Source organism: Heliangelus exortis, chromosome 5 (assembly GCF_036169615.1).
Source record: "Heliangelus exortis chromosome 5, bHelExo1.hap1, whole genome shotgun sequence".
Classification (NCBI taxonomy): Eukaryota; Metazoa; Chordata; class Aves; order Apodiformes; family Trochilidae; genus Heliangelus; species Heliangelus exortis.
In genome coordinates, this window is record NC_092426.1 from 10,029,457 (window position 1) to 10,044,266 (window position 14,810).

At 39.6% G+C, this 14,810-nt stretch overlaps 1 protein-coding gene across 17 annotated transcripts in view; it reads right to left on the reverse strand.

Moving 5' to 3' along the window:
* Positions 1-5,490: 5,490 nt before the first annotated feature.
* The window catches only part of MARK3 (microtubule affinity regulating kinase 3), a 64,129-nt gene continuing 54,809 nt past the window's right edge, over positions 5,491-14,810 (reverse strand). For 8 of the 17 annotated variants that reach the window (XM_071745477.1, XM_071745470.1, XM_071745483.1 and 5 more), the window contains 2 exons: positions 10,197-10,241; positions 7,027-7,994 (listed from right to left, as the gene is read on the reverse strand). In XM_071745477.1, the coding sequence (XP_071601578.1) occupies positions 7,649-7,994; positions 10,197-10,241 (391 nt within the window). In that variant the 3' untranslated portion in view covers positions 7,027-7,648. Of the gene's footprint in view, positions 7,995-10,161; positions 10,242-14,810 lie in introns of all 17 variants that reach the window. The other 9 variants (XM_071745481.1, XM_071745480.1, XM_071745478.1 and 6 more) reach the window with 4 other exon arrangements.

Here is a 14,810-nt window from a genome sequence, read left to right on the forward strand (position 1 = left end):
TGCACCAACAAATACAGTGTGAGGTGCCAGGGGAAATGGTATGCTGAGCCCAGCCACAAATCCATTTAACCAGGGGCCACTTCAGGTGCTGCTCACCCAGCCCCTCTTCTGCCACCGGTGAAGATCCCCTCCCCCCCCCTTTCCACCTTGCATTACTCCTTTTAATGCTTCTCCTAAGTGGCACCAAAGGGCCATCAAGGAGAGAAATGGACTCAGTTCCCAACAGCAGCACAGCCAGGACACACTTTTCCTCCTGCTTATGCCTATGGAGGACGTGTGGTGAGAGCCGGCTGGTCCCTGGAGAGCCCCAGCCAAAGGCAGTCCTGTCCCTGCTCAGTAGCACAGGGAGCCCACACAGCCCCTGGGTGGGGGCATTTTGTTGTCAGGCACATTGCCCACTGCTGTGCAGGCTCTGTATCCATTGCAGAACCCATCTAATTAAATATGCATTCTGATGAGGTGTTTGATGCTGTAAGGAGCAGTCTGGAGAGCACCCTAGGAACTGAGTTCATCCAGAAGATGACTTTCCTTCCTCCTTTTCCCAGGGACTGCTCTAAATTCATCCATTTGCTGTAGCCTTGCACTTACTTGAGCTCAACTGCCCACCAGGACTGAAGAATTCCTTCAGCAACTTAACACTGAGGAGATTCTGTACCACAGAACCATGCTGAGGGGATCACAGGGCCCTGCAGCACTTGAACTCTTGTATTTGTAGTCCAAACAGCACATACAGACCCAGGCAGGAGAGATTTACAGAGTTCTGACACTGCAGGAGACCTCAGAAAGGTACTGTCCCTTGAATCAAGACTTGAGCTAGAGGAGTGTTCAGCCAGAAGGGTTCAGCCAAGGCTCATCCCTGGAGATAAGGAGACAGCAACAAGTTTTGGGTGCCACGGACAGAGGGGTTCATAAAGGGGTCAGTTAGATAAAACCACTAAACCATATCTATTTGAGCTAACAGAGCTGCTCGGGTGGCTATTCCCAGAAGGGTGATGGGGAACAGACAGCAAAATTCTGCTTTTGCTGCTCCATGCACGAGGTGACAAACACTACACGTGCTGCTCACCAAACCCAACATTTTATGGCACTGAAAGGCACAGAAAGGGTCTCAGCAGCAGCTGATGGGGTCTGGGGCTGCAGGAAGGAGGGGACAAGCTGCAGGGCTTCTTCATGGGAGATAGAAAAGTCCAAGACTGGCCAAAATAAACAACTGAACACAAACATCCCTGTGATAAATTTTAGTACCTGTCCCTATTAATCCCTCAGTAACTTCGATTACAATAAAAGTGAAAGCTGCAGCAAAATATATAATTTTAAAAAAATCTTGAGCAAATAAGGAAGTTTACTTCTTGTCTACTCAAAGCACATGGAGCCATAGATGTTTAAAGATTTGAACAGACTGCAGGCATGGAAAATGCCAGGCATAAAGCTTTAGAGCTACTTAATACAGTGAAACATAAATGGCAAGTGATCCCAGATTATTTTAGAAGAGGCTGGCTGCAATTTAGTCTTGATTAGACTGATTAGAAAAGGATGAACAGTAAATAGGCTCAGTAATTAAATTTCCAAACAGGAAAACAAAGATTCTCACTCTTTAAAAAGCTGGAAATGAATTTAAATATCCAATATTCTTTTTTCTTTCTCACTAGAAAAGCCTGCTGCCTGATATGGTCATTTTCTAGGAAAAGAGACAGAACAAGGCTTGACAAAGGTGTGGGAAAGGATTTTACAGTCCTACAGATTTTCCACGGCAAAGCTAAAGACCATTTAACTGCACCTCAGCTCTGAAAACCATAAAACATAAGAGTTAAGTGCAGCATTAGGATACATTTCAACCTGAAAAACACGTAATTTCCGTCAATATTTTGTAGTGGGTTTTTTTCCCCTCTAATGCTTTTTAAAGTTTTCCGAGCTGATGCTAACGCTGATAACCGATGTGAAAATAGCGGTTCTGCACGAAGAAAGTGATCCCTGTAGTTCTTTTCAGAAGTATTCCAGAGGAACACTGCCCAGAGCCCTGCGTCTGCATTTGGGAGACCTCCTGTGGCCACTGCAGACATTGCAACCTCCCTCTGAAGCTTGCTTTTCCTTGCAGAGACCGACCATCCCTCCATCCCTCCCTCCATCCCTCCATCCATCCACCCACCTGGCCCTCCCAGGCACCCCACACCACCAACCTCTGCTCCTGTGGAGGAGGCAAAGGACACCGCAGGCAAAGGACATTTAACCACACACTTTCCAGTGCCTCCAAGCTCCTACTGGGCTGATGTTCTTTCCCTCTGCACAAAAATGTGTGAAAGGACTCCACTTCATGCATTTCTGGCTAGGTAAGCTGGGAGGGTAAATAACTCTACACTCTACACTCTGGGGATGGCCTCTGATTACAGTGGCTGAGCTGAGGTAAGAGACACCTCCAAGCAAACAGGACTTGACCTCAAGACAGTAATGACCGAAAACCATGTAACACCAGAGTATTTCACCTGGACTTTGCATCCCCATATGCTTTAACAGAATTATGTTCAGGTTGAGATTATTTGAGTATCTGATTTTTTATTCATCTAATACATTCAGTGTGATCGGCAACTACAAGGAAACATGAACTGCATGAATATTTTGGTTTTATGCCCTGATTTTCATACGGATATTATTAAACGGTAACACATGGGGTTTTTATGGGATGACTGAGAACTGCAACACTTCTGTGCCTTGAAATTCAGTGCTGTGGTTCCCACAGCAACCATAACCATGGCCACTCTGCATGTATTTCACATCCCAGTCTCAGAACACACAGTTGCGAGTGCTCAACACACATAAGCAAAAAACCCAAGCAAAAGCATTTTTTTCTTTCCCTGCAATAAACATCTTGCCTGCTAAGTCACAACCACTACAAGGTGTTAATGGCACTTGTAGGAGAGGATGAACTCACAGGTGGCAATTAATGTCCTGAACGTGGCTTTTGTGCACACATACTCACGGGATCCATAGTCCTGGTACTGAAACACCTTCTGTTCTCAGTTATTGCTGGAATGAGAGCCCACTGTTCATACCAAAGGCTAAAACATTCTTAGAATGTTAAAAAAGAACCCTTAAGGGTCTTTCAAATTCTTTTGCTTGAAATACCATGCTATTTCAACTGCAGAAGCACTGGGTGAAGGGACTACATGGTTCTGCACATTTTATTCAGTCCCTTTGCCTGCAGGCAGTACCAGGTAGCACATTAAGAGGAGACCAGGAGAAACAGAACACCATCGAGTAAGTTTATGTGTTAGGCTTTTTTCTCCTCTTAGTTTATCAGAAGTAAGAAGCACACATAGTTACTACATCCATGTTACATTTCTTGGATTTCTCCCTCAGCATTTACTGCAGCTGTTACACAGGACACTGGTGGGCCTTTGTTTTGAAGAGATGTGACTTAAAAAAAATTCTTACTCAATGCACTTTTATCCAAAAGTTAAGCATATTCCTTTCAGGTAACCATTTGTTCTCTGAAGCAATGGAGTAATGGTCAGTGGTGACAAGAATGAAACATTTCACTGCTGCCAGAGAGAAAATTTGGTCAAAGGTGCAATTTTCACAACCACAATTCATCACAATGGCAGCTGAGGGGTTTAACTGGCAGCACCGGTGATTTGTAATAATGTGAGCCTAATTTTACAGAAAAGCTCCAGTGCTTTTCTATGAAAAATTATATATAAAAAGTTACAATGACAGTTGGAAATACAGGAATCTGCTAATCTGTATGTTTGAAATGAAACACTGATATACAGCAAGACCAGCTTTCCCAAACCATATCTACTATTTCCTAAACATCTGCAATGTGAATTAGAAAACAAAATTTTACATTAGTATGAACCCCCCCAAATAGCAAAAATACCATGTACTGCCAAGACTCTCTAAATATTTAACTCCTTAGGTTACAAAGAAAAGACAGTTTTGGATAGCTCACCACAGACTGCACAGCAAGAACACCCAAGCACCCCACCCCTGACATACAGAGAACAACACCAGCTCATAGGTGGTCTCTGCCCCTTCCCCACGAGGTACCCAAGATTGTCAGAACAAAACCAGCACAGCCAAGTGGGTTTTAACCCAAAGCAGCCATGTATGTACTGCTGCTTCAGTCCAGGGCTTAACAGAGAAAATGGTTCTCTGGGTTGGCTGCAGTCCTAATTAAATTGCAATCCACATGATGTATGACACAGCAGCTGTGGGAAAGACTGATTAAAAGCCTCTACACATTATCCCAACAGGCCCACATATATCTGAGCTTTTAACTGAATTGGAGAGATATCTATTTAAATTCTGCATCTGCTACAGTCTTTCCATATGACTGGGAGTCCTGAACCTCTGACTTTAACATAAACATGTGGATACTTATTTAAAATTTATCCTGACAAAAATACTGCAATTAAAAAAAAAAAAAAAAGGCATAAAATATCTCATTACATTTGATCTTGACATTTCACTGTAGTGCAAGAGAAAAAGGTGAATCTTGCCTAAATCTGTACTAAAAACCTCTGAACCCACAAAGACTGGAGTGGATGCTTTAGCTTGACTTAAAGCAGCATGACTGGCTGTTCCCCTAAACTTCCTCCCTCTACTTCTTCTCAACAATGGTCAAGGACCTGGGACCTTCTAAAGAGATAAACAGACTTAAAGTTTTAGAAAGCCTAAGTACAGGAAAGGTTTGCATGAGTGTATCTGAACTTGTTTATTCCTGCTCAGTGTTCAATTATTTTTTTTTAATGTACACATCTCTAAGAACTTCAGTGAAGGCAATGGATGTCCCCCACCCCAACTCTGATGACATTTTTCTCTGTTAGACCAAGGAAAACAAGAGACTTCTTCATAAGTGGATGACTTGGGTTTAGCAGTGCAAACCTTTAGCTCATTGCAAACACCTCCCCAACACACCATTTGGACCACACACTCCTGGACACCAGTTAGGCCATTACAGAAAAATGCTTCTTGGTTGCTAGAGAAGCACATCTCAAAACACTTCAGCTGCAGCTACATCCTCACCACACACTGACCTCTGATTATTTTAAAAACTTGTCTCTCTCTTCAGGACAGAAAAAAACAGCTGTAGTTCTGCAGAGCTGTATCAGCAGCAGTGCTGATAAACCTACACAGATCCCCAAGGAATACAAACAAGTAAAAGGCCTGTGCTCAGGAGGAAGTTTGTCTTTGGTTTGGAGATCTGAAGAAAGCAATTTTTCTTTCCAGGCAGCTCCTAGAAGCTTGAACAGTAAGCATGCAATATGGTAAAGAAACAAAGGTAGTCTTGCAACTTGGTAATTTTACAAGGCATTGGGGAAGAAGGCTGTTAAAAATCTGTTTCTGATTATAGTATTTAATACCTCAAATACAGATTTACTCTGAAAGAACCTTTTGAGAACACTAAGAAAAATACTTAAGTACAAACTTTAAATATCCAAAGTGTGATACTCGTGCACTTTCTAGAAACAATTACATACTTAACAGGTGAAGTAGGAAGAGAGTATTTCAGAAAACATTTAATATGAAGTCTTTTGGAACTTCCATCGAATACAGATTTACATCATTTATCAGAACACTTTTTCAGTTCAGACAACAAAGTGCACTGCCAGGTGAAAAAAATACATTTGGAGGAGTGCTTAAAATGTAAGAAATAAAAGGATAGGTGACCATTCACCTGAGAAAGTACAATGACTGCCCTGAAATGTCTTATTGCTATTACAAAATTGAGCTTTCATGGAAAAAACCATACTGAGCAGCACAGGCATGGGCAGAGCACTGAAAGCCAACTGAACTCCAGTAGCAGCTGGAGTCCTCAAGCCATGGCGTGATACAGAATATACAGAGAATAAAATGCAAATTCAGGAGTATTTACTACATTTAACAACTATGGTTACCCTTTAAGCTAGCATAATCAATACCAATGCTTAGGGAAAGACAGTGGAAGTCTGCTGCCTTCACAGACTACGGATCACAAGAACTAATCTGAAAAATATTAAGGATTTTGCATTTTCACCTTGGGTCAAATCTGAACTGTGTACTATTAATAACTACTAGCTCACTGCAAAATTAAAATGCAAATTTAGGCTCCAGTTTAAAGCACATGTTAAGTACATGCTTAAGTGCTTACTGAAGTATAACCATAAAACATTAATACAAAAAGTCAAGTAGATAATGTGGTATATTATCTACAGAAGTCCTTGATGAAATAAACCGAGTATCGGTAGGAAAAAAAGCATGAAGAAATCTCTTCCTTCTAGTTTGCAAAATCAAATCCAGCTCACCACAGTGATGGTTAAAAAGTGGGGACCATCCCAGAGTAGCTTCATGTCCTACAGAAGGCCAGTTGGCCATCAGAGTTCATCAAGGGTGGGTTTCCACACTGCACGTTTACTGAGTGGACTCTCTCTGCAGCAAAAGCAAGAGACACCACTGGCACAAAGCCATCAAAAACAAGACAACCAGAGCCAAGTGGAAGCACGCTGGAAGAGAGCTGCATGAAAAAGCTTTAATTGCTACTGCTTATGGCTGTAGTTTAGCAAGTTGGACATTACAACAGAAGGTATCAGTAGCCAACTTGATTCCCACTTATGGGTTTCAATACTGTGCGCACCCAGGAGGCCAAGGACAGCACTGTCACACGTGCAGCAACGCCTCAGACCAGCACTGACTCGGTGTGGAGACCTGCATCAAAACGTGGTTGTTATCTGAGAGTCCTTTTGTGCTTTGTATCAGTCTGACCTAGTCGAAGGTGGAGAACTTGGTCTGAAAGAAAAAGTCACTAGTAAGTATCTAGCACATCCTTTTACACTGTGCCTCATGCTGTAGAGGAATGGTGGAACAACAGAAAAGTGTTCCCAGCTGCAGCCAACACTCACAAGCCAAAAGGACAAAGATACAGTTTTAGTAGTCTAGCTGAAGCAGAAGAATGGAAGTGCTTACCCAAATTTTAATGCACAAATCAACTACATATTTAAAATTAGATTCAGACTTAAATAATAAATAGGTGGGCAAAATATAATGCAAGACTTACTCAGCAAAAGTGAATTTTTAATCATCTCATGAGATCTACTTAGAAAACAGGACTAATAATGTTCACAACCGTAAATCCAAACCCTTCACACACTTTTTTTTTTTTTTCTTAACACAGCAGTGAACTGTAAACCTGCATTTACTGGTTATCGCTTCAGTTATTTTAAATATTAACTCAAGTGTTTCCTCCTTGGCCATTTCAATTTTTAGCACCAAAATTAGCCCAAAAAGAGGTACTGGTACAGCTCGATGTTGTAAATGAATCGTTTACATATAATACTTTATATATTATACACACATACTGTACATTCACACGTCCACACAAACAGGAGGCATATTTAAATGAATATATTCTGTGTTTCAACTTGTTGTCAGAGACTTAGGAGCAATGGAAATAAAGCAGAAGGGGTAATATTTTACATAGTAGGCAACTTTAATGCTGTAGTGCACTTATAAAAAAGTCCAACTCTCCCTCCCAGCTCAGCAGCTTTTTTCTTTTAATATCACTATTCAGAAGGATGCAGAAGTTATTGCCTAAATGTTATTCTATACATTTCCATCGGAATTCTCAAAAACACTTGAAATTGCTAACTAATTTACAACTTAGCTATTTTTCTTGTTACAGCTTTAACTCATTGGCAATTTTGGAAGCAATGTTTTTAAAAGCTATGGATGTTCCCGATATCCGCTTAAAGCGAACTCCATTCAGGGACAGTCTTGGCAGTTTACAGACCTCCATCTCCCACTGTACAAGGTTTTCTGCATGCCCATCTCCATGGACACAGAAAAGCAAGAAACGCTCTCTTTGTTCATAGTCACAATTATTGGCATCCAGGACCTTTCTTATTTCCCTCATCATGTCATTGGGATCCATGGAGCTGGTGGTTTTCATGCTCCAGGTAAAACGCAGCGAACGGGGCTTGGCTTCCTTGTTCTCATCCTTCTGATCCACAGCTACATTGCGGCTGAAAAACAGGAATTTGTTACTTAGCAGGGCCAGGCACCTCCTCCACATGTCACGTTAGTGAAGCAAACTAACACTCGATGCACACCACTGTATTAGAGCAACACCCAGAGCCTCTGGCTGTGAGCAAGGCCCTGCTTGCCTAAGTGCTGTACAGACACACAGTCAAGGTGAAGCTGTAGCTGCTGGGGCTGAAACAAAGGTATGGCAGGACAGGTGACACAACTGGAAGTCACTGGAGGCAGCAGCATGAGGGAAATGACCTTGTGGAAGTAGAACTACGTGTGGCTTGACTTTAAGGCAGGTTGTGATCAATCCCCTATTCTTGGGCAATGTGGACAGCTGAAACACTGGCTCTGTTCTAGAAGTTTCTGGAACATTCAAAGAGAGAATGAATTCTGGAGAATTCAAAGAGAGCCATTCCAGACTTGTGATAGAAGGGTGAGAGTGCCAGACCATGGGAAGCACCTTCTCATATGCAATAAGCATGAGCCTGTGCAGAAAGATCTTGGGGGTTTTCTGCTCTGCACCTCCTCCAGTACAGTTGGTTGGACACCAGGAAGGCCCATGACATGTCCAGCAGTCACAAAGAGGAGGAAGGAGAGCAGATCCATGGGACCTGTGAGGGGTCACCCATCTACTGCCCCAGAGCCAAGATGTGCTGCCCAGTTCTGGGCTCGTTTGGTTTCACTCTGGCCTTCCTGCACCAGTAAGTGTTTGAGATGGTCATTAGAGACTCAGCACACTGTGGGCTACTGGGGTTACCTTTAACAGGGAGGAGGAACTTTGTCACCAAGTTGGTCAGTAATTTGTTTAACACCAACAACTGACACAGGTGAAGGTGTGAAATCTTTCACTTCCACAAGCCACACAACTAAAGACCTCTGAGGCTGGAATGCAGGAAGGAGTTGGCAGTCACTGTAAGACACCTCATCAACATTAGGATTAACAATGTTGAATAAGAGGCTTACTGTCACTGTCAAAGTTTAGAGACAAAATGCACAAAATAATGAGGCTGCAACTTTTTTTTTTTTTTAAATAAAAAACGCTTTTCCTTTGGTAAGGATAAATAAGGTTGTACAGGGTAAAGAAAAGAAGTGTTCCAGGATTTCTAGTTTGCAACAGTTTTTCTACTTAATTTAAAGTTAGTAGTCACACAGCTAAAGAATAAGGAACTAAATCTGGACATCCCAGGAAAAAGAAATAAGAAAGAGAGATTTGCTTTAGGAATATTTGCATGCTGCCAGTTGCATCTTCGAAGTTTACTTGTTCTCTGGACAAGAGACCTAAATGTAATGACCAGCATGCTTAAATATTTTTCTGAAAATACCTAAACTGAAACTGACCCCAAACCATGCAGTTTGGGTCTCATGTTTTACTCAAAAGTTCCATCTACAATATTATGTCAAGCTGCTCTTTAAAATAGTTGGCAATGAATTTCTGGTTTACAGTGCTTTTTCTTCTACAACCATTAAGCAGACAATTATTAAAAAGTTAAATAAAAAGTGATAGCAAGGTCAAAACTAAATACATATTTCAAAAATTACTTATTTCACAATTTTACATTCTAGTAGAAAGACTTCCAGTAACTGCAAGAGTTATATGATTATGCTGTCAAATCCAGCTATGTGATTTACCAGATGTAATAAAATTCAGCAAGCAAATGAAACAATACTTTTTTTAAGTTTAAGGGTTTAATTGAATAAGCCTGTAAAGCACAGAAGGAATATCAACTTTTATTCAATACTGGATTTTTGAAAGCTTTTTGTATTTGAAACAGCAGAACCAGGACAAGTTTGATAATTTCTAGTATTTTTTGCCATGCAGATTTTGGAAGGGGAGTGTAGCATGAAAAATATTGTCTGTGATTTTGGAGATGAGAAATATCAGCATTCAGTGGTTATTCCACATTTGCAGCCTCACTAGAGACCACTTATCTACACACCTACAAGACAACAACAAATTATTACAACTAAAATGCAAAAAACACACACAAGGGAAAGGGCAACAGGAAAGATGAATGTTTGGAACCAAGTCAGTCAATGCTTCAATAGCTGTTTTGCAGACAGAAATGCTTCTTTGTTTAGTTTCAAAGCCTTACACAAAACAAAAGCTGCTGCCTGAAGCCATTATGCCACATAATCACGGGAAGAAAGGTTCAAACTCACCTAAGTAACATTTTAAACAAAAATTTTACCCTCACCTTGAGCCCTCAAATCTCCCGTTCCTCTCAAATTCAGTCGGGAACCTCATTGAAAAGAATGCAGAAGCAAAAGGAAGTGGGAAAGAGAAGACAAATCTTACACTACAATATACATTATCTGAGCAGCTGCTAAAAGATATTGCAATCATATCAAAGGAGCATTAAAATACAAAGCAACAAAGATGTAAAGAAATTTCTAGATTAGACCTAATTTAGTATATAACATATTGTCAAACCCAATGGAAGCCTACAAACAGGTTTTTAAAAAGACCACAACTAACTTGACAGTGTATTTTTATATATATTAACAATGTAGAACTCATTGAATAAAGTTGAACTTGTAAAAGCAGAAAATGTTAAACTGAAGTTAAACTATATTGAAGTTATTGTATTAAGTAGGTACCTCCTAAGAGAGAAATAAACCCTAATATTTTTAGGCTAGATATATTAAGATTCGCCTGATAAAGCAATATATATTTTTAAAAAATATCCTATTTACAGGCAAGCCTGGTTACCCTTTGTTTGCATGCACATGTAATCTGAGGTATTAGGTGTTTAAGCAATACTAAATACCCTAAAGCAAAAGAACAAAATGCATATACGTTTTAGCAAAGACCTAGAGGTAAATCTAAGATTTTTCAAGTTGTGGAAAGTCCATCTTATTAATTCCCACACTTACACATCTTCAGTAGCTGAGTAAACTTAAGCTTTCTGTCTTCCTGCATTGATTAAAGCTACATTGCTGATCACAATGCTGAACATCTTTTTAAAAGCCCAGTATATCAAGCAGAATCAAGGGGCAAACCCACTTTCCTCTGCCTTCCCATTATTGTAGTACAATGGTTCTACATTTCAGTGTTAATTGTGCTCACAGAATTGCTGTATGGCTCTTATCAAGCCTGCTCTAAGCTGGTACAAAGCTTCACTGAGTAATGCAAACTATTAAAGCAGTTGGATTGACAGGTGTCTAGGAACAGGGCCTGTGAGACACTAAGCTTAAGGTTTTTATGGACAGCAGTTATTTATACCAAGCTGTGTAGGGTGCTACAAGGCTTCATTTCTTAATTTCCTTTGTTTCAAGGGTTGAGGGAAGGAACAGGCTTGTAAGATGACTCTGCAGTCCCTGTCACTGGGACACTGCTGGCAAAAATCTGCTTTCTGCAGTAGTGCACAGCACACAGCAAGACAGGGTCTCTGCTGGGACACAATTCCATTGACTAATGAAAAGCTGTCCCAGGCAAAAAGGACAAGGAATATATAAAAAAGAAAACAACTGACTGGTCCCTCAACTAATTTTAGTGTTTCAAAGAGCTATTTTAATGGCAGTACTTTGCATCATACCATGATTTTATATATAACTGTTAAAATTCAACTTTCTTAAACAAGGAAGAGGGAAAATTTTCCCTGCAGTAACACAGAAGGGCCACTCTCCATCTAAGTACCTGATAATAATACCTGCTAACATTGAGAAGTCTGACAAGAGTTTAAATTGTCAGTGGCACTGATGATCATTTTAGTAGACAGGATTATGTGCTACTTTACTATTATGGATATAGGAGAAAGTGGAAAAAGATTTATAAGATCTGCATATACAATCCATGAACTTATCCTTCATGATAAGTCCATAGAACTAAGATGTGGTAGGTGGGAAGGAAGTGAACCATCACAGATATCAACTAAACAAATCCAAACCTTTCAGATGACCTGGGAAAGGCTCATTTTACTGGGCAAAGCAAGCAAAAAATTCATAGACACTTCACAACTGAAAAACTGGGAGTGCTTGAACTTTAAAGTGCCTACTGTGTTCCTAAAAAGGAAAGATGATGTCTTTGTTACAATTTAAACTTACCAAAGGTTGTAGAAAATGGGAGCATAACTGGTCTTTTCAACAATGAACAGTCTTACTGCTACTGGAACCTCTCTAGAACAGTCTGGGAGCAAAAGTCCTTATTTATATTCTCAAATCCTTTTTATGTTGAAATTAAGCCAAATTGTTCAGTTTCTAAACCTCCACAGCTGAAATCTAGGAATGATAACTATTTACAAAATACCTGCCCCTTTGAAATAATAAACGCTCTTTCACAGAAGCCTCTCAGAAAATCCTTACTCTGTTCAGTTTTTCCATGCATCAGTGTTCCATTTATTTAGCAGCAGGAACTGCATTCAGTGACATGTGCCCTCAAGTATGAGCCATCACACCAAGCTTTGAAGAGCTGTGCTTGTCTCTCTGGCCACTCCTCCCCTCATGAAGGACAAGGTTCTGGTCTAGTTCTACAGCCCATCAACTGATGCTTTGAGAACAGTCACTTACTGTACTGCCAGTATTGTTTTGGTGGGTCTGCAAGTCAGATACAGCCCTGAGGCCTCTCACTGCTAATACAATCTTCACTTCTGGAGGAACCACAAATTGCTCGTTTCTGTTCTAAATTTTCTGCTTTTGCTAGTATTTTTATATAAATTAATTTTATGGACAAAGAGACTCCTTGGTCTTGAGAATGGAACAAATATATAGAAATGTTATGTTCCCATTTGTCATGCAGTGCCTGTACACCAACCACCTCCTTCATGGTTTTTGCTATTATCGTCTGTGAAGAGCTTTCAAAAATCTGTCCTGAGTTATGCTGTGTTTTTCTTTACATCTTTGTATACTCTGTTTTAAAAATAAAATAAATAAGCACAAATAGATCTGTCTAAAAAGATACAGAAAATCAGCAAAAAGTGCAAGATTCTAAAATAAGACTGATTTATGGAAATGGAGAAAAGATGCTGCAATCAAATTCAGAACATAAGTGATTTCTGCTGTCAGAAAGGCTTCCACAATATGAAGATTGGCAAGGACAGTACATGGTACAAGAAATATACACATATTTTATACCTCTGTGTACCAAGTACAATATTAGAAGTCAGCAGTTTAAAAAAGTGATTGTCTGCTTTTGTTGAGCTCCCTAGAATGATGCTGCAGTACTACAGATACATGCTATTGGGTTACAGTAGTACTTTCAGTATCAAAGAGTGAATTTAAGTAAAATTCAGAACATATAAAGAGAAATTGCCAAACCCCTCAACATTTTCCATTTAATTTTCTATCTACATACAAATCAGGTATGGAGGGACACAATGCACACTTAAAATGGAATTTAAAAAGCACAGTCTGGTCCTTGCGTAGGTGGTGTAAGACTTTGCAAATCTCTTATTCAAGACATTCATAGAAACTGAAGAAGCTGTTTCCACTGTAGTCTAAGACTCCTGCCCTCAAATCAAATTTTTTAAAACTATTAAATAAAATTACATTTTTAAAGTCTCAAATTTGAACAGTAATCTTTTAATATAAAACTGTATTAATATTAACATTTTTAATATTTCTTCAGAGCAGCAGAGTAACAAACTTACATGCATCCAGTTGTGGAGGTTGCACAAATCAGAGTCCTTTGTTCTACAAGGAATGTGACTACAGGGAGACAAAAGCTGCCCCCACAGCATTCACCCCACAGCTTATGATGCACATTGGGTTAAAACTATTGCTGCTGCTCAGTTTCATCTGTATATGGTGCTGGATGGTTTCTTTCCTTAACTAACAGTTGGTGCAAGTCAGCTGTGACAATGCCAGCCAGCCCAACCAATACCAGTACTAAACATAGTCATGTTTGGAACAGCCCTGGTTATTATTACCATGCTGTGGAATTTACTCATTTACTCAGAGGAGAACCTTTAGACTCAGACTGTACATAATAAACCCAAATTTAAGCAGCAATTTACACATCTCAGGTCTCCTTAATCTACGTACTTCCTTGAAATTGTCTGACAAATATCAAATTACAGCTCCATGGATAGTCTTGCACTTTGAAAGTTAAAATAGTTGTCTGTTTTTTTGTCCCATCTACCTACTTTTGACAAGTAGTTGTAAATGAAAGTACCACCCTGTAAGAAGCTCCATGATATGCTACAGCTAAATAGAGTACTACAAAATTTTACTGGAAAACTTAGCTCTGGATCAAAATTTCATAATCGACTTTCATGATTCAAAACAGACTAACAAGATACATAGTGGCTCAATTCATTCCCAAACTGTAAAACTAAATTCAGTCCTTTGGGCTTGAAATGTGATTCAGACTTTTCAGCTTTTTCCTTTTGTTAATAAATCTGCATAGGTCTTAGGCTTTTTGCTTTTAAGTGCTCTATTTGCACTTCAGCAAATGCATCCTATGTTAAAATCAATATGTACATATTGCATCCTCATTTAATCTTCCATATAAAACTGTTAGATTCAAAATTGTGTTCAGGTTGCTTTCTACTGCAGACAACACTTCAAGCTGATCTTTTATAACATATCATAAAACAAGGAGAGAATGTAAATTTAGCATTACTTACCTTTTTTTGCTTGTAACCTTATGTTTTGTTTAAATTTTCATCATTGTTATCAAACACCTCATTCTTCAAACATAAGCATGCTAAGTGTATTAGTACAGAGAACAGAATTACTTTGGTACTACCAAGTCTATCAAAGAAAGAAGAATTCACAAGGCATGCTTAGCATCTTTGTTATTCAGGTGCCACAGATTCTTAAGTATCATCATGAGTTAATGGATTTATTCTATGCTTTCCTCTCAAGAAAGA